General features: G+C 41.2%; 1 protein-coding gene across 2 annotated transcripts in view; it reads left to right on the forward strand.

Annotated features, from left to right (window-relative positions):
- Nucleotides 1–25,195, forward strand: part of SH2D4A (SH2 domain containing 4A) — a 75,994-nt gene that overhangs the window by 24,976 nt on the left and 25,823 nt on the right. The window contains exons 3-5 of one of the 2 annotated variants that reach the window (XM_075283733.1): nt 11,907–12,066; nt 17,874–18,030; nt 23,535–23,624. In XM_075283733.1, the coding sequence (XP_075139834.1) occupies nt 11,907–12,066; nt 17,874–18,030; nt 23,535–23,624 (407 nt within the window). The remainder of the gene's footprint in view (nt 1–11,906; nt 12,067–17,873; nt 18,031–23,534; nt 23,625–25,195) is intronic. The other variant, XM_075283734.1, reaches the window with a different exon arrangement.

Below are 25,195 nucleotides of genomic sequence, written 5' to 3' on the forward strand. Positions count from 1 at the left end.
GAAAGTGAGGGAGCTGACTCTGAGGAACCCTTGGGTTTTGTAGCTGGTACTCCATCAAAGGTCTCTGCTGCTCACACACCCTGCTGAACATACGGTATCTAGGGTTAGAGCGTGTGGTGACCTCGCACAACAGTAGGTGCTTCAGGCAGATGTAGGCCTTGCTGGAGTGTATTGCGGCTAGCTCCAGGTACTGTAGACTTGGGAAAGTGGGTGTCCAAGTGCCGCACTTTCACCCTTAGCTCAGCTAATTTGGGGTATGTTTTTAAAAATCATTGCACCACTACATTGAACATGTGGGCCAGGCATGGAACGTGTTGGAGGCTGGCAAGCTCCAGAGCCCTCCAACAAGCTAAAAAACCTGGCCCCAGGGGCAGCGGGGATAAACAAATTGCCATCTCATCCAGGATGGCATCCCTGACCTCAGAGGCAGTGTGCTGTCCGTCTCCCAAGCTGATGAGCTTCAGCCCAGCCTGCTGACGTCTCCCCACACCAGTGTTGCAGCGTTTTCAGCTCGTAGCTGGGGTAAATCTAACAGCGGAGGAGGAGGAGGGTGGTGTTTCAGCCCTCCTCCCAGGAATGTTTTGTGGGGAAACAAGTCAGGAAAATTCTTGAAACGGGAGAGTTTTGCATCTTTGCCCTTGCTGCCTATGGACATCCCTTTGCCTCTAGCCACCATTTTCCCTGCTTTGCTTGCCTCCAAATCCACACTGCTTTTGCCCCTAGACATCACCCCAGTCCATGCCTTAGCTTGTACCCCCAGTTTTTCCTGCTTAGCTTGCCTCCACATCCACACTGCTTTTGCCCCTAGACATCACCCCAGTCCATGCCTTAGCTTGTACCCCCAGTTTTTCCTGCTTAGCTTGCCTCCACATCCACACTGCTTTTGCCCCTAGACATCACCCCAGTCCATGCCTTAGCTTGTACCCCCAGTTTTTCCTGCTTAGCTTGCCTCCACATCCACACTGCTTTTGCCCCTAGACATCACCCCAGTCCATGCCTTAGCTTGTATCCCCAGTTTTTCCTGCTTAGCTTGCCTCCACATCCACACTGCTTTTGCCCCTAGACATCACCCCAGTCCATGCCTTAGCTTGTACCCCCAGTTTTTCCTGCTTAGCTTGCCTCCACATCCACACTGCTTTTGCCCCTAGACATCATCCCTATCCATGCCTCTTCCCCTAGCCATAACTCTGCCACCCCTGGAAACTCATGGTGCAGAAACTTTGGTTGCTGACTTTGAGGAACCCTTGGGTTTTGTAGATGGAACTCCATCAAAGGTCTGTGCAGCTCACACACCCTGCTCAAGATATGGTATTGTAGGGTTTCAGCGTGTGTGAATGACGGACAACAGCCTGTGTTTGGACAGATGTAGGCCTTGCTAGAGTGTTTTTAGGCTAGCAGCGACTCCTGTGCACTTGCAAAAGTGGGCGCACAAGCGCCGCATTTTCAACAGTAGCTTCGGTACATTTGGGTATGTTTTTAAAAAACTTTGCACCACTAGGTTAGACGTGGGCCAAACATGGAACGTGTTGGAGGCTGGCAAGCTCCAGAGCCGCTACCAGGTTCCAGCCATTATCACAGGCGTAAAAATGCCAGGCCCCAGGTGTAGCAGGGAAAAAAAAATGCCATCTCAGCCAGGATGGCATCCCTGACCTCGGAGGCACTGTGCTGTCTGTCCCCCAAGCTGATGAGCTTCAGCACCGCCTGCTGACGTCTCCCCACACCAGTGTTTTAGCGTTTGCCGCTAGTAGCTGTGGTGGAGGTTGCAGCGTCGTAGGGTTTCAGTCTACTCCTGCCATGAATTTTGGCCTGGGAGAGGAGATAGGCCACCCCAGTTTGCACCCGGGGAACAGACTCCACCACATTCACCCTGCCTGTCATTAAAGATAAGCACTGCAGCATCCCTGACCACAGGCGCTTGTCCAAGTGTCGGTGGTCAAGTGGACCTTGCAGCAAAGCGCGGAACTAAGGGCCCACCTGATGTTGAGTGACACGTGCTGGTGCAAGGCGGGGACGCCACACCGGGAGAAGTTGAGACGGCTAGGGACGGCATAGTGAGGTGCCACAGTTGCCATCAGGTCCGGGAAGGCGGGAGTTTCAACAAGCCGGAACGCCAACCTCTCCTGGGCCAGCAGTTTAGCGATGTTGGCGTTCTAGGCTTGCGTGGGTGGGTGGTTAGCGGTGTATTTCTGCCGGCGCTCCAATGTCTGAGAGATGGTGGGTTGTTGTAAAGAAGCGCCTGATGGTGCCTTTGATGGTGCAGGAGAAGGAGATAAGACAGAAACAGGGGAGGATGAGGGAGAAGTCAACAAAGTGGCGGAGGCAGATGAAGTGATGTCCTGGCTCGTCCTCTGGAGTGCATCGCCAGCACTGTGAGCAGAGGCAGTGGCATGAACGGCGGGCGACGTTTGTCCTGCCGTTGCTGCCTGCCACTGATTCCATTGCTTGGATTCCAAATGACGGTGCATTGAAGTGGTGGACAGGTTGCTCTTCTCAGGGCCCCTACTCGATTTCGAGAGGCAAATTGTGTAGACGACACTATATCTGTCCTCGGCGCATTCCTTGAAAAAACTCTACACCTTCAAGAAACGTGCCCTCGATGGGGGAGTTTTTCTGGGCTGGGTACAAAAGGGAACATCTTCGGACATTCCGGGTCTGGCCTGGCTTCGGCAAAGCAGCTGACCTCTGCCTCTGGACATGTCTCTGCCTCTAGCTACCCTTTTTGGTGCTGCACCTGCCTCAACATCCACACTACTTTCCCAGCTTGACATCTGCCTTGTCCAGGTGGGGTCGGTGTCCTCGTCGTCCACCACCTCCTCTTCCAACTCCTGTCTCGCCTCCTCCTCCTGCACAATGCGCATGTCAACTGGCTGCCCTGACAGCAACTGCGTCTCATCGTCGTCGATGAGGGTGGGTTGCTGGTCATCCGCCACCAAATCGACCGGAGATGGAATGGAGGAGACTCTAGTGTTTGAGCATCTGGACACAGATACTCGTCTGTTAGGTCCGTGGAATCGCGAAATGGAGGGGCAGGTTGCGGTACAGTCAAAGGAAGGGAGAACAGCTCTGGGGAGCAGGGACAGTTGGGGTTATTGTTCTGAGAAGATTGGGAATTTTGGGTGGAAGGAGGACAAGACTGTTGGGTAAGAGGAGGTAGAGGCTGACTGGCTGGTGGACAATGTGCTTTAAGCGTTATCCGACAGCCATTGCAAGACCTGTTCCTGGTTCTCGGGCCTACTAATCTTTGTACCATTCAGCCTAGTTAATGTGGAACTTTTGTGCAAAGCGCAGAACTTAGGGCCCGCCTGATGTTAAGGGACACACGCTGGTACAAGGCTCAACTCACCCTAAGTGCCAAAAACACTGCTGGTGCAAGGCTCTACTCATGCCAAGGGCCTCAATCTCTGCTGGTAGCTCAGCTTAAGGTCCTGTAACTTTGTTTGGAAGGGCTCATGTTAAGGGCTAGAAAAGTGAATTTTGGAAGGTCTTACCACATCACACACACACACACACACACACACACACACACACACACACACACTCAAAATGACAGTTAAGGGTGAGGGCTTTTGGAATTCCCATTGCCTATTCCATTTGTGGTTGTCATGGGGAACGTGATTTAAAGGGGTGGTTGTTACTGTTTGTTGAGCTTAAATTGGGGTTTGTGTCCATCCATTTGGGGAGTAAAGAAGGTTTCCAGGTATTTTCCCACTTTGATAGAGGTTTTTTTGAATGTGGAAAGTGTGTAGTTGTTAGGCAGTGATGTTGGGGTAATAGAGGGTCTTTGGTGTGTTAGATGCCCCCAGGCATGCTTCCCCTGCTGTCCCAGTGTCATTCCAGAGGTGTTGGCATCATTTCCTGGGGTGTCATAGTGGACTTGGTGACCCTCCAGACACGGATTTGGGTTTCCCCCTTAACGAGTATCTGTTCCCCATAGACTATAATGGGGTTCGAAACCCGTTCGAACACACGAACATTGAGCGGCTGTTCGAATCGAATTTCGAACCTCGAACATTTTAGTGTTCGCTCATCTCTAGTTATAGGCAGCTTTTCCTAGTAAACTAGAGAATTCTGCAATTTACTATGTATTGTAAGAAATTGTAGAAGACGATCCAAAAGTTTTAATAAAACTTGTTATGAAAATGTGTTTTAGCTTTTCAAGAGGACCTTTCACCACTTGGGGAACATGTGGTTTTATATACCGCTAGAAAACCGACAGTGCGTTGAATTCAGCACACTATCGGCTTTGTAGCGGTATATAATATTGCATGTGCCCCAAGTGGTGAAAGGTCCTCTTTAACTTGTTGATTTTGAGAATAGGAAAGCAATTTATAAAGAAAACTTAAGGGACACATTTCTTTATTTTCCTTTGTCAGTGGCTTACCAGAATGCTGTCAAGCATTTACCTTACAGTAAAGCTCCACCCTTAGAGACACCTTAAAGATTATATAAGGAAATGTATGAAAGCATTTAGAAGTAGAAAGCATTCTGAGAATAACTTGCAAATTCCTTATTACTAAACCTGTTTGGGGACTAGTTGACAAATATCAATACTTAATTCTCAGCCTAGAGTGATCCACATTGTAAGCATACTTTCATATTATGGCTCCATGTTGCATGGGTGTGTTCCATACAGAAACATGTGAAGAATTGATCTAAGTTATGAGAACTCACGAGACAAAAAAGCATCATAGAGGTACCATTCCATAGCGCACACAGTGCCTGTAGGTTAAAAATACACCTTAAACCTATATGGAATTAACACAAAAAAATGTACACCAATAATACATTACACAAGTTATATAAATTATTAACCCATTTTATTATGAATATAACAAGCGCTATATTAAAAACAAAAACAAAACAGTAGAGGTTGTGGAGTCTCCCATATATATTTGAGTGGGCTATTACTGTCTGGGATATGTTCATACAAGTTTTTAAGGAACTTATAGTGCAACCTACATAATGTAGACTGCAGAAATTACATACAATACTATACACCACATATTTAGACTGCCAGTTCATAAAACTCTGTATTTGATAAGTTTTATTACCATCTTTATTTCTAAAACTAGTTGTTCTGGATGCATATTTACAACCTTGACACCTAGGAGCTCCACAACTGTAGAGTCATTTAACCTCCGACCAAATAATTTTGCCTAATGTTTTCCCCTTCCTAGCAACAAATTGGCAGACACCCTATAGGATGGTTGTTAAACACTCATCTTAGTTTAAACTAGATTATTGGCACTTTGTAAGGACCAAGAGAGATACACTCTATCTATTCTGGTTCTCAGTCTGTCTCAGGCAACATGCTCTTTTTAAGGATGTCTATTCTCCTACTGGAATTGACTTGATGGTATGTCTAGGGTGGCAACTGGTGGCATGTAGGATTGTGTTACCAGGCTTCTTTTTCTATACAAAGAAGTTTGCACCACTCCCTTGACTGAGTCTCCCCTGAGTGTAATGTCCAAAAAATTAACTTCACAACCCTCAATATTGAATGTAAGTTTCAAATTAGAATCATTATCATTTATATATTCAATACACAGTGGTATGGCCACCACATCACCAGACACCAGACCACACCAACAGTAGATCATAGATGTAGGGGGCATACCACTAAATACCTTCCAAAAATAGGATACTGTCTGAATAGATAAATGCTCATGTACAGTACACAAAGCCACTTCAGGTTGTACGTGCGTACTGCGCATGCTTGGTTCCTAAAGTGTACTGCTACTGTTCTACTTGGAAAATCCAAGATGGCATGCGAGCATGCACAGTATGCACAGCCAGGACATAAGGACACCAGCGGTTTGCTTTAAACACCCATTGAAATGAATGAGTTTTTAAACTGACCGCAGAAACACAAGTCTACTTTTTTTTTTTTTTTAATAAAAATAGAATATGTGAATACGGACAGTCAAAAATTTGGTCATATAAATAGCCCAGTGAATATTTATATAATGAGGCCATGTGATGGCCATTAAAAACAAAATGTCCATCACACGGCCAATTTTCACTGTCATGTGAATGTAGGCTTACTCAATCTCCTGGCTCTGGGGAGCAATTTGTGTAATGGCAATCCAGTAGGGAATATTTATTGATCTAGTCATTCAGTTCTTAAGGAATTAGTAAACCTACAAGTGTATATCTAATTCTGTTTACATGAAAATCTTTTCCTCCAGTTCTTTGGTCATATACACAATACATCTGTATTTTAAATTATAGACTCCAAAGGTCTATCACCAGCTATTATCAAATCACCCAAGTTACTATAAAAGCACTGCAATTTACAATGTGCCAAAAACAGGAACTAAATCAAATTGTTCTTAAAGCTTATTGCACTGGTGAAATACAGCCAACCTAGGTTTAATAAAGTTTTATATAAGTTGGCAGATGGAGTGCTTTCCATATCACTGTGCCATGCAGTAAGAAAATGGTGGTGTCCTTGTCTGAGCTTGTACACAGAAAAGTTAATTGTTAGCCATGAGTCACTAGGTAAAGCTTTGTGACTAATTGTTTGAGAAATCTGATTCCTGTTATGCTTCATTCTTCTGTAGTGGAATGTGGGGCTTGTTAACTCTTCTGAGCAAGGTGCAGGTGGTACACACATTGCTGTCTTCTGCTACAACTAATAATTCACATATTATTAGATAGGACTTAGCACCCCCCCAGGCTATGTTTAAAGCATCTACTACCCCTGCCTTTTACTAATGCAGAGCAAGAACCATGAAATAGTGCAGTCTACAGAAGGGTGTCTCTGGTTTGGGTAGTTTGTTACCATACCATCACATATCCTGAGTGATGGGACTTTATATATTTTCTATAAATGAGTTACATACTGTATATACTGCTACACTCAACAGGATGTGGGTTACCTATCTATCTATCTATCTATCTATCTATCTATCTATCTATCTATCTATCTATCTTTCTTTCTATCTATCTATCTATCTATCTATCTATCTATCTATCTATCTATCTATCTATCTATCTATCATCTATCACTCTCTCTCTATCATTGGAGCAAAGGTCTGTGCAACAGAGATGATGCACACTACTACTAGGCTATGTATCTAACTTGTTTTTTTTATGTCAGTTGTCTTGTGTACATTGCATGTGAAAACAGCAGGCACACGTACTGAGCACACATTCCTCTGTAATGTAAGGAATGTACATCACATTACAGACACCACATGTAGTTCATTACTTCTGCCGTTATGTAAAAGGCATAGCTTGCTATACAATCATTACAATCAAGTGTTACTGATCTTTCACTTTTTTATTGCTATTGTGTAGCGATGAGTTTGCTGAACATATCTGTAATATACTATATTAACCTATTAAACAGGTTCTAAAGTTCTCCCTAGCAAAGTTCGAAGCATTGCCAGAAACATCCATCTCCTATCCACAGCTGTAGCATAAGGCCTGGTTCACATCTGCGTTCGGTATTCCAAATGGAATACCGAACCCATTGACAAGCGGTAAGCACTGAAAACACACAGACCCCATAGACTATAGGGGGGTTTGTGTGTTTTCCGAACGGTCACCTGCATGAGTCCTGTGGAGAGGAAAGTAGTTCATGAAGTACTTTCCTCTCCGCATGACTCGTATGGACAGCGTGCAGAAAGCCCACAGACCCATTATAGTCTATGGGATCTGTGTGCTTTCATAAGCTCACCGCTTGTCTCATTCCAAAAGGAATACCGAATGCAAATGTGAACCAGGCCTTAGTCTCATTCACAACTTGTTTCAAGCTGATTTCTCCCTGGGGTTTTAACTAGTTGTTTGTGTTATGAATAGCTACAATATTGCTTTCATATAGCAATAGGAGTACTTTTCTGCGTCATATATAACGGGACATACTGTTGTTTGTAGTAACACCCATCTCATTGCCATTAGCTATATCTGCATATACTAGCAAGAGGGAGAATACAGGGCAGAATTGTCTAACAATGTTTAGATTCAGAGAATCATGGTCTAACATAACGTAAAACTGCTGCATTTTATGGTACCTACCTATTATGGCTAATTCCATCCAGAAAATGCAGAAAAACATCTGCAGTGGATATACTGCGAATATAAAAACGTGATGGCTTTTGAAAATCACAGGATGTCAATTATACCTATGGAAACGCTGGTGTTTTCTGTTTAGGAGTAATTGAAGCAGAAAGTCCGCAGAGGAAAACTCTGCGGACTCGTGAAAAGCTCTGCAATTTGTTTTCCCCACAGTGCTTTATGGCGCTATATGGGGTATTAACCTAAAGTTGCTCCATGTTTCTTGTGAATTTTACATGTCTAGTGTTTTTATCATGAGATGATCTCTCACAGCAGTACATCTCCACTTCTCTATAGTATCGCATATATAAGAACAATTAGGACATTTATACATTAGAGTGTTTACTTGCCAATGCTCATGTATGGAGCTGTGAAGCAGACAGAGGCAAAAACAAGTTAATCACAACAAAACGGGAGACGTTATTCACCAACTCCAGAGGAGAGCCGAGGCATTTGTAATCTGACAAATGAAGCCTACTGTGACCTTGCATAATTGGCTATTGTTGCTAGTGCTTTGTCTTGTTTTATTTATATATATATATATATATATATATATATATATATATATAACATTGGGCTATCTACTACAAAAGACAATGATGGATACGTTAAAGAAAATCCAAGATTATCTGAAAAAGGCAGTTCCCCTTTACAAAAAACCTGAATACTGATGTCATACAATGTACAATGTACGAAGAAAAGCTCACCGGGCCTTTTTAATAATATCACAAACTGTACCGTGATGAGGACTGTTTATACATCTTTAAGAGATTTGCTAATTTAATTGGGGCTAATTAGCTGTGCTTAATTGATGTGACTCAATTGTCGGAAGCATTAAAACATCATAAAGAATGTACAATATCTTTGGGATACGCTTGAGACATTACGTCAGTTACATTTGTAACTTATCACATAAAGTGTGAGACATTACACAATTCTCCTACTTAAACGTTTACTATGTGCGGTGACAGAACAGGAATGCCATTCTATATTGCATCTGTTAACACGTGACCACATGTCTTAGTGACATTATCATTAGAATATACTATTGTACTGTACATGCTGATATTGTGCATTAGTTGAACATCAGGTGTACTGTTGCAACATTGACCACTGGGTATTGGGATGTGCTTGGAGTAGATGGCCATTGGTGCTATATAACAGAACGTCAAGATCATATTTAAAAATGTTACCTGTGTAAAATCCAAGAAGCAGTCTGTGTGTTTCCTGGACCGACCTCATCTCATCTAAACTGAACTCACCAGTACAGTTGGTAGGACTAACCTATCTGTTTTAGACTGGTATTTCCATGGGATTAACTATCTGTTACAAAATACATGTTTCTCTGCCCACATAATGCAGTGTAGTCAAGGTGCTAGTGAGATATTTGAAGGCATCAACACTAAACTATTGTAGTTTTAAAATCCACTAAAATAAAGATAATGATACCTGTATCCAAATCTAACCACGTAAAGCATTGAACATGGACAACATTTTATATCAGTAAAGGGGTTTTATGGGTCCTCTGAGCTATTTTCATAGTGATGACCTATTCTCAGAATAGGCCATCAGTATCTGGGGAAGCAGGCATTGTCTGCAGTATAGTGGCAATGCTGAGGTACTGCAGCTCTGCTCTTTCGATTCAACAGGAACAGAGCTGCTGTACTAAGGCATTGCTTCTATACAGTGAATGGTGCCTTCTGCTTCCAGAACCACCCATTGATGGGTCCAGTGCAAGTTTCACAAGTGGGGGATTCACAAATATCACCTTCTTCCCATTCACAAATTCATAAAACTGCTGATACTAAAACTAAACTAGCAAATCATGTGAAAATATTGGATAGGTAGGAAAACTATCATGGAACATTTAAAAACATAACTTTATTAGTATCATTAAACGTTTATCGGTACAAAAGATGCACCAAGGAAGGGAAATCTATGGTAACAGTGATCCCTAGGTCACCTAGAAAGATATAACAATTGACCTAATTCCGAATGGATCAACAACAAGTTAACATTTCCTGATTAATGTAACCCATCAGGAATATTGTAGCTATAGCAACGTAAACCACCATAAACATGGGATAGTTTATGGATATCTAACCCAATCTATATGAATCACACCCACTGTCCAATCTCTCGTATATATTCCTCCACTATTATTGAACAGTTCTAAGGAAGAAGAATATTCCTAGGCAGTGTAGTGTAAAATCTAACCTGGTGTATCCATTCAGAGACTGACTAGTGACATAAAAGGGGTAGGGATTATTCTGACTACCTCAATCCATATTGCTTATCAGACTCCTCATAACCACACTAAGGTTGACTGTAGAACAAGCTAGTGGCATAATCAAGAAGGGGTGGGGGCATTCTACCTACTGAAATAAGGTTAAAGCCAATTTCCTTTTTTCCCCCTCTCAATGCCTAAGAAGAATGCTAATACAAAATTTCCTGACGCATTTCAAAACACTGGCTAACCACATGCCAGTGTAAATCATCAGAGGCATCGGTTTGTGTACTAAGAGGCGAACCAATCGCTATCATCTAAGAGCTTGCGTCTTGCAACTACACCTCCCTCTATCCCAGCGGCACTGATGTTTTGGCCTTAGGGGGCTGTGGGAGACGCTGGTGTAGACTCCCCCCCTCCATACCCCGGCGTCAAAATTAGCAAATCACCCTTAACATTAAGTGTTAAATGTTTCTCAGTTGAGAATTCCTAAGGAAGTACTTTATTAGTCTGTGTATAACCTTGAATAATTTTATCTGCAACTACACAATTGGATGTTTGTCCACTTTAGATTACGCTAATATAATCAAACAAATATGTATAAAAAAACCTAAATCCTTAACATATTAAAATACAGTTCTATATATATATATATTATATAACAAATTCCAAAATATTAAAGGGAGTCTTTCATTGGGAAAAGTGCATTTAAGCTAAACACATGTCTGAATAGCCTTTAAAAAGGCTCTTGTACTACTACCTTTCAGTTGTACCCACCATTTCTTTATAAACTGCTTTATTTCTTTATGCAAATAAACCCCAATGAGCACCCTGGGCGTTCCCCAAGGCCTCCAAGCACCCCTGCGTCATACCTTTTATCCCGGCCCTCCACTGCTTTTTGCTCTGTCTGCGCTCCTCCTCCCCGGATATTGTGCCACGTTCTTGCCTCATATTGCGATATTAGAGTTCAAATCTCGGGCATGCGCAGTTCCGCTCCGGTCAGAGTAGTACTACGCATCTATGAATGGCCATTTTGTTGTAGTCAACTACATGACGCTCACATAGTTCTCTGGAGAACTGAGCATACTGTCGTGTAGTTGAATACACCAAAATGGCTGCTCGGACATGCGCAGTACCGCTGTGACTGGAGTGGTACTGCTCGATCTGAGGAGGAGGACAGATAGAGCACAAGTAGTGGAGTGGCGGGATTAAAGGTATGACCTTGGGGTGCTCGGAGGCCCTGGGAAATGCCCAGGGTGGCCCGTGGGGTTAATTTGCATAAAATAATAAATAAAAGCAGTTTATAAAGAAAAGGCGGGGACAACTGAAAAAATAATGGTAGTAGTAGAATAGCCTTTTTAAAGTCTGTTCAGACATGTGTTTAGCTCAAAAGCACTTTTCCCAATGATTGACTCCTTTTAAAGACCATATCACATTAAAACTGACATACTTTCAGATGGAATAATGAATAAATATTTAGTGTTATATACTCTCTGTAGCTGGATTAGATCTTTCCAGTTGAGTTTAATAGTACAGAATATATTTTATACTGTGTATGAATAGTTTTATTTGTTTTGTGTTACTGGTATCTCTATATTTGTATTTCTCTCATTCTCAGATTCTTCAAAAACTGTAAATTGGAAAATTGGCAAAGATCAGGAAGTTTGGGTCTGGGTAATGGGTGAACATGCATTAGACAAACCGTATGATGTCATATGTGATGAAATTATCGCAGACCGTGCACGCAAGCAAGCAGAGAAAGAAGCTGAGGAAAGAAGGTAAGTGTTTGCCTAGGATGTTGAATCAACCTATGATAAAGCACATGCATTTTTCTGCTAATGGTTGCTTGTTTAAATACACTTGCAAAACACTGATGTAGGATTTCACAATATGTACGAGGTTTAGTTGCCTTTCTCCATTAATAACTCCATGAAGGGAGCACCCCATCTACAGATGAGGATGGTAATTTAGCTGTTAGGTTCTACTAGGTAAAGGCCTTAAGGCACAATTATCTCATAGACTCTTTACTAATGATTGGTAGTCAGATGATTACATTGTTTGCCGCATATTGTTCCATGTATACCGCATCAGTGTATGTGAAAGGATGATGCATGGCTTCTTTTCAGAGTCTGCAGAGATTCCTATACAGACTTTCTGCTTCAATCACACCTATAGGGAAACTGCCGATTGTTTCCGTAGATATAATTTACATGCTGCAGTTTACAAATCTCCAACAGTTTGGGAAATTGCCTGTGGGCCCTGTGCAAAGACTTCATAAGTGGGTCCCTCCCAATCACCGCCACCTAGTGGCTCTCACTCAGTATAATGGATCCCTAGTGGCCCCATAAAATATGCCCTTTATAATGTCCCCCTCCAGATTGCCCCCACAAGCGGCGCCAAAAAGTTGTGGTAGCTTGGACCCACTGCTCTGGACAGTGGGACAACAAACTGTAGGGCTGTTCCACTGTCCATGTGGGGCCCCCACTACTATAGGGCCCAGTGCAAGTGCACTGTTGGCCCTATGGTTAAAGCGGCCCTTGATGACAGCTATGGTAAGGTAATGCTTAAAAAGATAACACCAAACTCTGTGTAAAATGCTCTACGGTACTGTGTATTTAGTTTAGAACTGATGATCTAGCTGACCGACTTCCTTTACAGAGGAACTTTCACCACCTCCAACAAGCCCAGTTCTTAGCAATCCTATTTTGTATACTTTTAATCACAGACATAGCAGATTTTGTACAGTTGTGACATGTAAAATGAACAGTTGTATATTAAAGCAATGCTAACTGACCTTTGAACACATTTTATTTTTCTGACCATTGTAAATTATATAGGCTAATCTTATGGAAACTTCAGGTAACATCTACCCATTTCCGGATATCAGTGTAGTATAAGGTGGTTATAAAAGGCGAGGCTTTATCTTCACTCCAATAATTGGTTAGAGTCTGACTATGTGACTCAACTGTGACCGATGTGCTTTATCATTTCCTGGCTAAAGGTTGACAGGCAGCAATAGCCTTCTTAAGTTTGCAAAAGTTATATCAAAGTAAACACTGTATAATATTTACAAAGCAAACACAGTAATGGTAGTTTCACATCTGTGTTGGAGTTTCCATAGGAGACTCTGCTGCAGATTCTACCTAAAATAGGTCAGAGAAGTCTTGCATGGAAGACTTTTCTTCCTGCTGATTTCAGTAAAGCCTATGCGGTTCTTGGGTAACTGCTTTTTTCAGTGGACAGGCCCATGCGGACCAGAATGACTGAAACACCAATGCCAGTGTAAACCTAGCATTAAAAGTACCATCTCAATTGTTAGGGACATCAAAGGGTCCTCATAATAGAGTATGTTGCAGAGTTCCAAATTAAATAACAGGCCTGGATAAGCTACACCCATCCTTTAGGCCTGGAGAAGTCACACACACACAGCTGATAGTGTATCAAGTGAGTTCTGATTTTAATGGTAGGAAAAGGTAGTTTAAATACAATACAGACAAGAGCAGGTTGGACTATTCTAATGACATGACTGGTTGTAGAGCTATAACATAAGGTGTGGCACATGACTATTGGATAAGGCCTAATGTAATCTGCATCTCATTATTACTTTCCAAACTGGGATGACCTTTCTCATGAAATAAAGAAGAATTTAAAATATTTATGTGTAAACCAACATCTTACACTAATTCTAGATGTATATATCACAGCAAAAGAGATAATGATCACATGCTGGTCAGACCACTTCAGTCTTGAGCTAACGATCAACAGGTTATAGAACCTGTTTTTATACACACCTTCAAAGATGAGACCCTTACCACAAACAGATAAGGAGTTATAACCCATCCATTAACATTCCACACGTCTTATCCCCTAAAGGGGTCTCTTAGACTCTAAACAGACATTCTTATAAAGTTTATATAAGAAAAAGGTTACAAGATGGCTGACAAAATACAAGATGGAGGATGTGATCCTAACACAATGCTCTAAATACATGAAATATTATTATTATTTATTATTGTTTATTTATATAGCACCATTAATTCATGGTGCTTTACTTTTGAGTGTTTACATACAGTATGGAAAATATACAGGTAGATATAATACTAACAATGACCAACTGGCACAGTGGGGTAGAGGGCCCTGCTCACAAGGGCTTACAATCTATGAGGGAAGGGGGGGTAGAGACAGAAGGTGAGGGGGAGACTGTACAGATGGTGGTGTGGGGATAGTGTTAATGGAGGTTGTAGGCCTTCCTGAATAGGTGAGTCTTCAGGGCCTTCTTGAAGCCTGTGATTGTGGGGGTCAGTCTTATGTGTCTTGGTAAGGAGTTCTAGAGTATGGGGGATGCACGGGAGAAATCTTGTAGACGGTTGTGTGAGAAGCGGATAAGAGCGGAGTAGGAGGTCATTGGAGGATCTGAGGTTACATGTAGACAGGTAGCAGGAGATTAGTTTAGAGATATATGGAGGGGTCAGGTTGTGGCTGACTTTGTATGTTAACGTTATCAGCTTGAACTCAATTCGCTGGGCTATAGGTAGCCAGTGGAGGGAGTGGCAGAGGGGAGCAGCCAATGAAGATCGGGGGTTGAGGTGAATTAAGCGAACAGCGCAGTTTAAGGTGGACCGGAGAGGGGCAAGGGTTTTAGCTGGGAGTCCATGGAGAAGGGTGTTGCAGTAATCTAAGCGGGATATGACAAGGGCATGGATGAGCGACTTAGTAGTTTCACTGGTAAGGAAGGAGCGGATTCGATGGATGTTCTTGAGTTGGAGGTGGCAGGAAGTCTTGAGGGTTTGAACCTGTGACTTGAAGGATAGGTCAGGGTCCAGTGTTATCCCAAGACATCGGGCCCGTGGGACAGGGGTAAGTGTGGTTCCGTTAACTTTGATAGATGGGTCAGGTGGAGGGGCCATAAGATAAGACACTGAATGTGCGGTCGGTGAGGTATGAGGAGATCCAGGAAAGGGCAGGTCTGAGATACCAAGGGATGAGAGAATTTCTAACAGGAGGGAGTGGTCGACTGTGTCAAAGGCAGAGGAGAGGTCAAGGAAGAGGAGGACAGAGTAATAGCGCTTGGCTTTGGCGGTTAGAAGGTCGTTAGTGACTTTGGTTAGTGCAGTTTTAATGGAGTGCCAGGGTCTGAAGCCTGACTGTAGTCTGTCAAAGAGATAGGAAATAAAAAAAAAATGACAGTCACTGTTACTATTACATTATATTTATAGGCTATTTTTTTAGGTTTTTTTTGTTTGTGTATACATGAAAAACCTGCATCAATTTTTAAGCACCATTGATGTCATATGTCTGAATATAAGACTGTATGTCTGGTATCATCAGATTTGTCTTCATGACTGCACCTCTGACTGGTGTCGTATTCATCTTCATGCTTATATTTTCCAAACATCTGAATATTTGGAAGGTTCCATTACAGGTTCCAGCATCATCAGTGCTTTCTCATAGACCTTTTTATTCTATAGTACTTAGTAAATTGAAGACTATTTAGGTTTCTTTATTGTTGTTTTTGCATGTTTGCAAAGTGAACATCTGGTCAGTCTAGTATCCTATTGGGTTATGGCAAATTCAGTTTAGTCTAGAGAAGAGGCATTTAAGGGAAGACTTGATAAACCTATATAAAGGGGCCATACAAGAAATATAAGGAAAAGCTGTTCCATGTAAAAGCCCCTTAAGGCTAAGGCCCCAAGTAGTAAGCTGCAGCCAAAAAGAGCTGTGGAAAAAACTGTGGCAAAAACAGATCAAATTTTTCCCCACACTTTCTGCTTCAATTATATATGGAAAATGTCAGCGTTTCCTTAGGTATTATTGACATGCTGCAGTAACAAAAATGTAACAGTTTTTGAAGTCGCAGCATGTCCGCTGCAATGTGTGAATGGGATGGGAATAGCCATCCACTTTGCAGGTAGTGTAAAACACTGCAGCATTTACACTATGTGGGGCTCTGGCTTAAGAAAAAAGTTTAATCTCCAAAGGCGACAAGACTTTTTCATTTTAAGGACTGTGAATCTGTGGAATAGCCTACCCCAGGAGATGGTCACAGATAACAGATTCAAAAAAGGCTTAGCTGACCTTTTAGAACAAAATAGCATTGATGCTTATGGAAATGTATAGAATACTTACTTCCTTCAGTCATGCCCTTTCCCATCCCCTAGTTGAACTTATCAGGCACATATTAACTATGTGACTATGATAAATATACAGCAATGCGTTAACAAACGTTTTGTAAACTATGTAGAATGCTATAAAATGGGCAGATTGCTTTGTCACTTAATACTATTAAATCATCACTATTTAATTGATATTAAATTAAGGTATGTATCCCACCATTAGACAGACCGAAGCTTCTAGTACATCAGATAACGGCTTCTGGTCAAGTTCCATGTAGCGAGCCGCAGCCAAAAACTCTGTGGAAAAGACTAAAGTGGAAACAAATTACATTTTTTTCTTCAGGGTTTTTCATTGAAAGTCTGCAGAACGTACCTCTGTGGACTTTCTGCCCCTATTACACCTATACGTAACACCAACGTCTCCATAGGTATAATTGACATGCTGTGTTTTCTGCAATATGTAGATAGCTTAGCCAGGATCCCATCCATTCAGCAGGTACTGTAAAACACTGCATTTTTTGTTGTGGAATTTTCACCACAGCCAAAATGCTGTATTTTTGAGACACAGGGCTTTTTTTAGGGATGAGAGTAACTAGCTAGATTCTAGATAATGTATTGTATATACTCGAGTATAAGCCGACCCGAATATAAGCCGACCCCCTAATTTTACCACAAAAAACTGGGAAAACTTATTGACTCAAGTATAAGCCTAGGGGGGAAATGCAGCAGCTACTGGAAAATTTCAAAAAATAAAATGGTCGGAGTTTTTGGGTGCAGTAGATGCTGGGTGCTGGGGAAGGGGAGGGGGTGTTTTGGTTGTCTGTCTGCCCCTTCCCTAAGCTTGAGGACTGCTTTTTCTTCCTCCACTTGGAATTCAGCCTGGCTGAATATAGGGTATCTGCAGTGCTCTGATTAACCCCTTCCCGATGGACCAAAAGCACTGCAGATACCCTATATTCCGTAGACCGGGCACTCTCAGACACAGGGATACCTAATGTATATGTGTTTCACAGTCATTTTCTACTTTTATATGTATTCTAGGAAAAGGAGGGATTTAAAACTTTTAATTTCATTTTTTTTTCTTTGCACTATTTTATGGGAGAGTCTATACATTAATATTGTGGCTGGTCATAGACCCCCCTCCTAAAAAAAAAAAAAAAAAAAAAAAAATTTTTTTTTTTTTTTTTTTTTGCTCTCTCGAGTATAAGCCAAGGGGGGCTTTTTCAGCACAAAAGCTGGGCTGAAAAATTTGGCTTATATTCGAGTATATACGGTAGTTTCTGGTTTTAACTCTTAATAATTTTGTAAATTATGTAAAGGCACCTGAAACTTTATGATGAATTGTAATCAGTACAATATTCAGAAATAAAACCTGAACAAATCTGCGTAAACACTGACCCATTTTTGTGCATTTCTCGATAAGTTACCGTCTGCTTTGCATTACTGTTTATATATCACGTTTTGTCCTGCAGGAAAGCACAAAAGGAAGAGTTATCTAAACTATCAGGGGCCTTGACACTACACACACAAAGTGAAAAGGAGACATGGAGACAAAATGTTGAAAACAAGCAAACTGCAGAAGAACAAGCCACAACAATGGAGAAAAAGTTAATAAATGAGGAAAAACAGGTAAAGAGCAAACAAACCTGACATGACACACAGTGCAATCCTCTGTTGAAGGTTTTATTATATTATCCAAAGCCTACTCTCATTCTATAGTGTTCAGTGTTCTAGTGTTTGCAAAGTATTGAGCATTCAATAAATGGTATGATAGTTCCCTGATGTCAGATGCAATATATGACAATGGTGGAGGAACTGATCCACTTCTTTGTCTCACAAAATCAAAATTCATTTGAAGTTTCACAAATGAAAGACAAGAGAGTTCTGGAAGGACTAGTGAAGCCATGAAGCCCAGTGAAATTATTTTTTTCCCCAGAATTTCATTAAGGCCAGTTTAGGATGGATTTATTCAGACTGTGAAATACAGACCATATGCTGGCTGCGTTTCCAAGACTGAACACTGTCCAGGGACCCAGTCTCAGCATCATAGTTATCTAGAATGCTGCTATTCCCTATTTCACTGCAAGAGTAATATCCTATACTGAGAGCTTACATAACAGAGCCAGTGACTCAAAGCATCGTAGATAACTATAGTTCTGTGAGTATGGATCTCTAGACAGTGTTTAGGAAATAGAGCAAACATATGGCTAGTATTACACAGACTGAATAGTCCTGAAAGAAAGTGACCTTAGGTAAAGCAGAAAAAATATTGAGAACTCTTAACAACCAGTAGCATTTAAAGTGACTCTCCAGAGTTTTTTCATCTATTCATCTTATTAAAGTAGATTCAAAATATGCTATTTCTCATTCTGTCATCCAAGTCTAGAGCTGGTACCCATGTCTATCATCTGTTTCTGCAAAACCCTATAGAACGAATACTAAAATGCACCTTCCATGACCTTAAGCTTTGAGGATGATGTCACTACAGGGAATGTAATGGGGGCATGGTGATCTGGCTAAGGCTACGTTCACACCTGTTCCTTGATTCTGTTCGGGAATCCTGTCCACAAATCCGTTTGAAAAATGCGGAGAGAAGCCCTGCAAGCAGGATTTTAATCTTTGCATTTTTGGGGCAGAAACCCGGCTTACCCCATTATAGTCAATAGGGTCCGAGGGTTTTCATGGTAACTTCTTTTTAATCGGATTAGGTTTCCGAAGAAAGGAAGCCCAAATGTAGGTGTGAACCTAGTGTAAGAGATGAGGAAGAAACTATGGGCAGTATGTGACAAAGGTGACAATAGGACGCAGTTTATGTGAGAGGCAGAGTAGGAACGAGAGGCAATTTAATAGAAGATCTAGGGCAGAAGAACAGAATGCAGAGACCTGATGACTCTTAGGTCATAAGGTAGCTTTCAATTGTATCTGCAGGCAACAGAGAGAGACCTCCTGTTGATAAATGGAGAAGGGAGCATATTTCTTTAATAAAATATATTACAAAGGTTCTTATATTAATCTGTACTGTTTATTTCTGAAATGTTGTGTTATAACTGGAGACACGCTTTAACCGACATAGTGCTTTAGCTTTTCAACAATTGTGCTTGCCAAAAATTCTTCAAAAATGTTATCTTTATTGGCTTTTGATGTGAATTTTTACAAACATTTTAAGTTATTTTTCGCTTGCACATGGATAAAATTGTTTAAGGAAAGATAGGTTTCCAATACAACAATAATTCTCTGGAAATCACAGAAATGTTTGTACTTATGTATTAATATCAACTTAATACTCACTGGTCCTCTGTCTTCAAAAAGTACTTTAATCCTTAAACCTTCTAGCGATCTAATCTTTAATGTAATGCATTATAATGCTAATGTGTTGTAAATTAACAGAAATTCTAGTATAGGCTGTATAGACAAGCTTGTAATAGAAGTATATGCCAGACAAGGCTGGGAGCCCTCAATAGTTTCTTGGCTGTCATGGCAGTGAATCCTCCCCAACATGACTGTGCCCGTGCCATGGGGGAAATATGGCTTTAACTGAGGCACTGGGGGCGTTAATGCAGGCACTGATTGCAGGCGTTAGTGTCAGGTCTCTGTTGTATGACACAGTAGAGACGCAGCAGCCACTCAGATCCTATATTTAAATACCCAACATCCACCATAATTGTACTACAGATGTTGACAAAGGTTGAAGATTTTGTTAGGCAGGGCTCTGAAATTGGCCATATGTATGAGATGAATGATGGCAGATGACAATGGTAATGAGTAATGATATACATATACATATATATATATATATATATATATATATATATATATATATGTGTGTGTGTGTGTGTGTGTGTGCAGGAGTAGTTTGACTGTTAGCAAGTGCGATCCCCTTTTGCTGTGGGAGATAAGGAGAAAAGACATGCTTCTCTTTAGGAGATTAGACATGTTTGCTTACTAATCCTCCTGTCCTACAGCTTTCTTAGGCCCGATTCACATCTCTGTTCGGTATTCCATTCGTGGAATCCGCTTGGGGACCCCCCCCAAATGGAATACGAAATGCATTGACAAATGGTGAGGACTGAAACCACACGGACTATATTGACTATAATGGGATCCGTGTGTTTTCCGTGCAGTGTCCGCATGAGTCATGCAGAGAGGAAAATAGTTTATGAAGTACTTTTGCAAAAAACGCTTCAAAAACTGCTCACGTTATTCAGAGGGAAGTTTCCAGGTCCATACACTGTGCTGGAGCAAAAAAAAAACAAAAACTAAAATGCCTCAAAAAACGCTCTAAATTTTTTTCCTAAATCCTGAAGCAGATTTTTTCTGCTGCCAAAAAACTCAGTGTGAAGATACCCTTTGTCTGTTCAGCTGCTGATAGATGGATTGGGTCACATGACTCCATCAGTGGCCATATCTAGAGCACACTGCACAGATCAGTTGGAAGCGTGAGAAGATGGGTACATATTTGGGGCAGAGTGTCAGATGTGTGCAGGCAGATGGATGGGTGGACAAATGGATGTACAGGAAGCAGTAGTGTCAGAATGATGTACAGGTAGGCAGACAGTTGTTTGGATGGGCAGAAACAAGAGTCATGCAATGGATGGTTGTAGAGTCCCCAAAAAGCCTTTTGGCAGGCTGCTGGGCAGTGTCCAATTGTAGTCTTTAAAATGCACCACTCCACTGACACTAGAACACTTACCAAAAATCAGTATTCTTAATTTCAGCACTCAATATATTACTTAGGTTACCTACTTTAAAGTGGGTGGTCCTGGGTTGGAACAGACCACCCATCTGGCAGTAGAGACCTAATTATCATATTGATTGGTGAAATTAACAGAAGTAATGGGGCTGGAGAAAAATAACAGTGAAGACTCGAGGAAAAAGTGTGCCAGAATAAATGTGGTAGTGCATATCAGAGAATGCAAAGAGCTGGAGTTGGTGGTGGCTTAAGGTTCTCTTTAAAGTGACACAGTATTAAAGCCATGAACCAAGCATCGTTGGCTTTAAAGGGGATCTCCCATGTCAGTCTTTCAGCCAGGCTGTATGCAGTGTCTGCTTCTCACTTCCTGTAATTCTCTCCCTCCCTCTCCCTCCTGCTGAACGGGACACAGAACACTTCTGCTGGTCAGATAATCTGCAGATTCTTGTACAGAACAAAGTGTTATCTGTGTGTTTACATAGACAGACAATAAACTCGGATTTATCAGTAAACTGCCATTATCTGAATGGATTGTCCTGCAGGCAAGAGAGGTGAGTGAGTGACGTCACTTGTCCTATAGGTCCGTGGTTATAGCAACAATGAGGGGGGGGGATCAAGTCACATACCAGGCAAACAAAGCAGAATTAAAGCAATATATTTAGAAAAAGTCTTCAATTTACATAAGCTACCAGTATAGATAGGCTCATTGAGATGGGACAACACCTTTAATTCTCTTATTGGATTAGGGAAATAGAGTAGATTGTGCAGCATAACATTCAACTACAAGCAGAACTGACCTGAAATGCATTTTCAAGTGCTTTTTCATTCTCCTCCTCCTCTATTATGTGCAGCTCAGTGAGAACTAGTGAGTAAGCTATGTAAACAGTAATGGAGTTCATGTGCAAACTGTGTAAACTGTAAAATGTCCCACATCACTGGAAATCCCCAATTGTTAGTTTCATGAGGAAATGCTTACAGGCCTGCCAGGTGAAGCGTAACGTCAGTGATTCATAAGCTATAACATTGATTTTAGGTTTCTCTGTGTGGAGCCAAGGTCAGTGGCGCACCAGGAATTATGACGTCTATAGTTTACAGAGAGTAATACAAACACATTTACATTCAGCAGAAACAAATAACTTGCCATTGCAGTGACTTAAAAAAAACGACAAGGGCAGATAGTAGCCTTTTGTTGGTAAAAATCTTATTTAAACCCTTCACATATATAACATGTCTATCTTCAAGACTCTTCATTTTAATTTTCTGACCTGCCAATTGACACAACAGCCAGATTTTTGTATAAGAGCCTGGATCTTACACTCTCATACACTTACATAGAAATCAGAGACTTTCAGCTGGTGTGTGAATTGTCAGGTCAGTCTGCTGATCACATGACTGGCAGAAGGGGCTGTTGAAAAGTTGAATAAAGTGGACAATGCACCTTGTGCACCAGTTTGTGTCTTTTCAACCGCTACTTTATTTGCTATTGCAACCTCACAAAATTGTGTCTTCACAAGGAAGATTACATTCTTTCATTGTATAAAAAAGGGAGACTATAGGGCATTATAGTGTGTGGAAATGCCACTCTGGGACATTATGCTGTGTGGAGGGGCCACTATAGTGCATTATAGTGTGTCGAGGGGGCCACTATTGGATCCTATACTATGTGGAGGGTCTACTGTGAGATATTATACTATATGGAGGCCACTGTGAGACATCAGTGTGTGGAGGGTCCTGGATTGATAGTTTGATGGCTTCTGCTGCACTTATAGTTTGCCGCCCTGGCCTTTAACTTTACTTACGTAGGACTGCTGTCTTTACATATAAAGCAAGCAGCTCTATGTAACAAAAATGCTTTACATGGAGGAAGAGACATATCTACAGTATATTACATGGCTTGAGTGTGCATTCAGTGGACTTTAGGGGTATGCGCAGTGAAGCTGCGGTATGCTTTAGTGACTTCAGTGAAGAACTACGCAAATGCTGGGAGTGCCAGGGATTGAGAGGTTTCAGACTCTGTAAGTGTAAAGGTTTTTTCGTTTAGCGTTGGCATGAACAGCATTAGGCTAGGGCTATTTTTGACACTGATCCACCAGTCAATAATGACCTGTGGATGGTATGGTTTCCCAAATAGAACAAACAGGTTCCCATTTAAATTTTATAATCTTTACAACCTTATTCTGGAATTGTGTTTTGCATAAACTGTAAAGAATAATTAAATGTATTATGTATGTATTTATTTAAACAATTATGGATATGAATTGTGAACTACATTTGTGTTTTTGGGTTATATTACATCAGACTGCATCATTCATTTAACTGGTCTCATTTTTATAACTCTGGGGTGTGGCTTTTTCTGCTCTCACTCACTGGTTGTGGGGTACTGTGTTTGCGTGTGTTGTTTGGTGTGGTGATGAATACCAATATCTGTGATTTACATTCCTAGTTAATCACTGAAACCCCCAAAACAAGAACTGTTCAAGACTTATTACTAGCATCTACTGCAAGACATTCTAAAACATGTGAGGTGCAGCAGGTAAGATAAGATCATGTTGCCATTTAAAAGGTTGAATGGTGATAACAATTTGTATATATTTGTAATCTGCCACAGTGGTAATATACACTGAGGAGCAAAGGGTAACAGAACTTAGAACTTTTCCCTTTCAGGCTCCATATCTCACCATTCACTATAGTTTGGAACATGAGACTACCATCATTTTATAGAAAATCAATTTGGCTATCCCATATAAATTTGACTTGCAACTATTTAGCATATGATTAGTTTTGCAGATTCTTGTCATGTAACTGAATTGTTAATGTTTTGCTCCTAAAAATCTGAATTTAATTTTTTATTATTTTGTTAGTATTTTGTAAATCCATCTTTGGCTTTCAACACTGCCTGAATCCTTCTGGGCATGCTCTCGATCAGATTCAAGCATGTCTCAAAAAATCTGATCCCAGGTCTCTTCTAGATATTCCCAATGTTGGTACACACTGGTCTAGTCACTTGGGTATCAATATAGCTTTTTTCTTCAACTCTAGCATAAGTATTCAATTGGGTTTTGAGGTCTGGGGACTTTGAGGGCCAATCCATCACTTCTACTACATTGTCATTGAACCACTTCTTTGCTAAGCTTGATGTATGTTTCGATTCATTGTCCCTGCTGGAACACTATATTGTCCTTTTCACGCCCATAGTGCTCAAGTATACGAAGTATCTTGTCTTGTAGGATGCTCACATATAGTTCATAGGTCTTCCAGCATTACAATGACCCCAAACATACTTCAAATAGCAACCAGAAATGGGTGGAAACAAAGCAATAGAGAGTTCTGAAGTGGCCAGCAATGAGTCTGGATCTAAATGCCATTGAACACCTGTGGAGAGATCTTATTGCTATTGGTAGAAGGCAGCCTTCATATATGAGAGACCTGGAGCAGTTTACAAAAGAGGAGAGGTCCAAAATTCCAGTTGAGAGGTGTAAGAAACTTGTTAAATTGATTGATTTCAGTTATTTTTTCCCAAAGGGTGTGCAACCAAATAATATGTTGAGGGTGCCACTAATTTTGTCCGGCCCATTTTAGGAGTTTTCTTGAAATTATAAAATTTTTGACCTTTCTTTCTCAGTTTTTGTGATGTTCCAATACACAAAAAGGAAATAAAAACAAAACATTTTCTGGATAAAGCCTGTCATTGATTTCAATGTGTATCAAGCGTAAGAAAGAACCTATTGAAGTTAATGGGATTCTGTTTTGAAGCGCTCATTCTGATATGTAAACATGGAAGGGACCCATATAGTTAGGATATCCCTTTGTGTTAAAGGGAACATGTTACCCGGGAACTTAATATCAAACCAGCCCCAGAGTATTTTAGGGGGGCTTATGCTGAACATCATACTTTTAGGCTAAGGCCCACGGGACATTCCGCAGCTCTAAAGCGCTGCGGGAAAAACCGCAGTGGAAACGCATCGTGGTTCTTCTCGCAGCGCTTTGAACAGAAAGTTCACAGAGTTTTCCTCTGCGGACTTTCTTTTACCATTATATCTATGGGAAAGCCGCCTGCATTTCCGTAGATATAAGTGACATGCTGCAATTTCCAAAACCGCAACA

This window comes from Leptodactylus fuscus, chromosome 1 (assembly GCF_031893055.1).
Source record: "Leptodactylus fuscus isolate aLepFus1 chromosome 1, aLepFus1.hap2, whole genome shotgun sequence".
NCBI lineage: Eukaryota > Metazoa > Chordata > Amphibia > Anura > Leptodactylidae > Leptodactylus > Leptodactylus fuscus.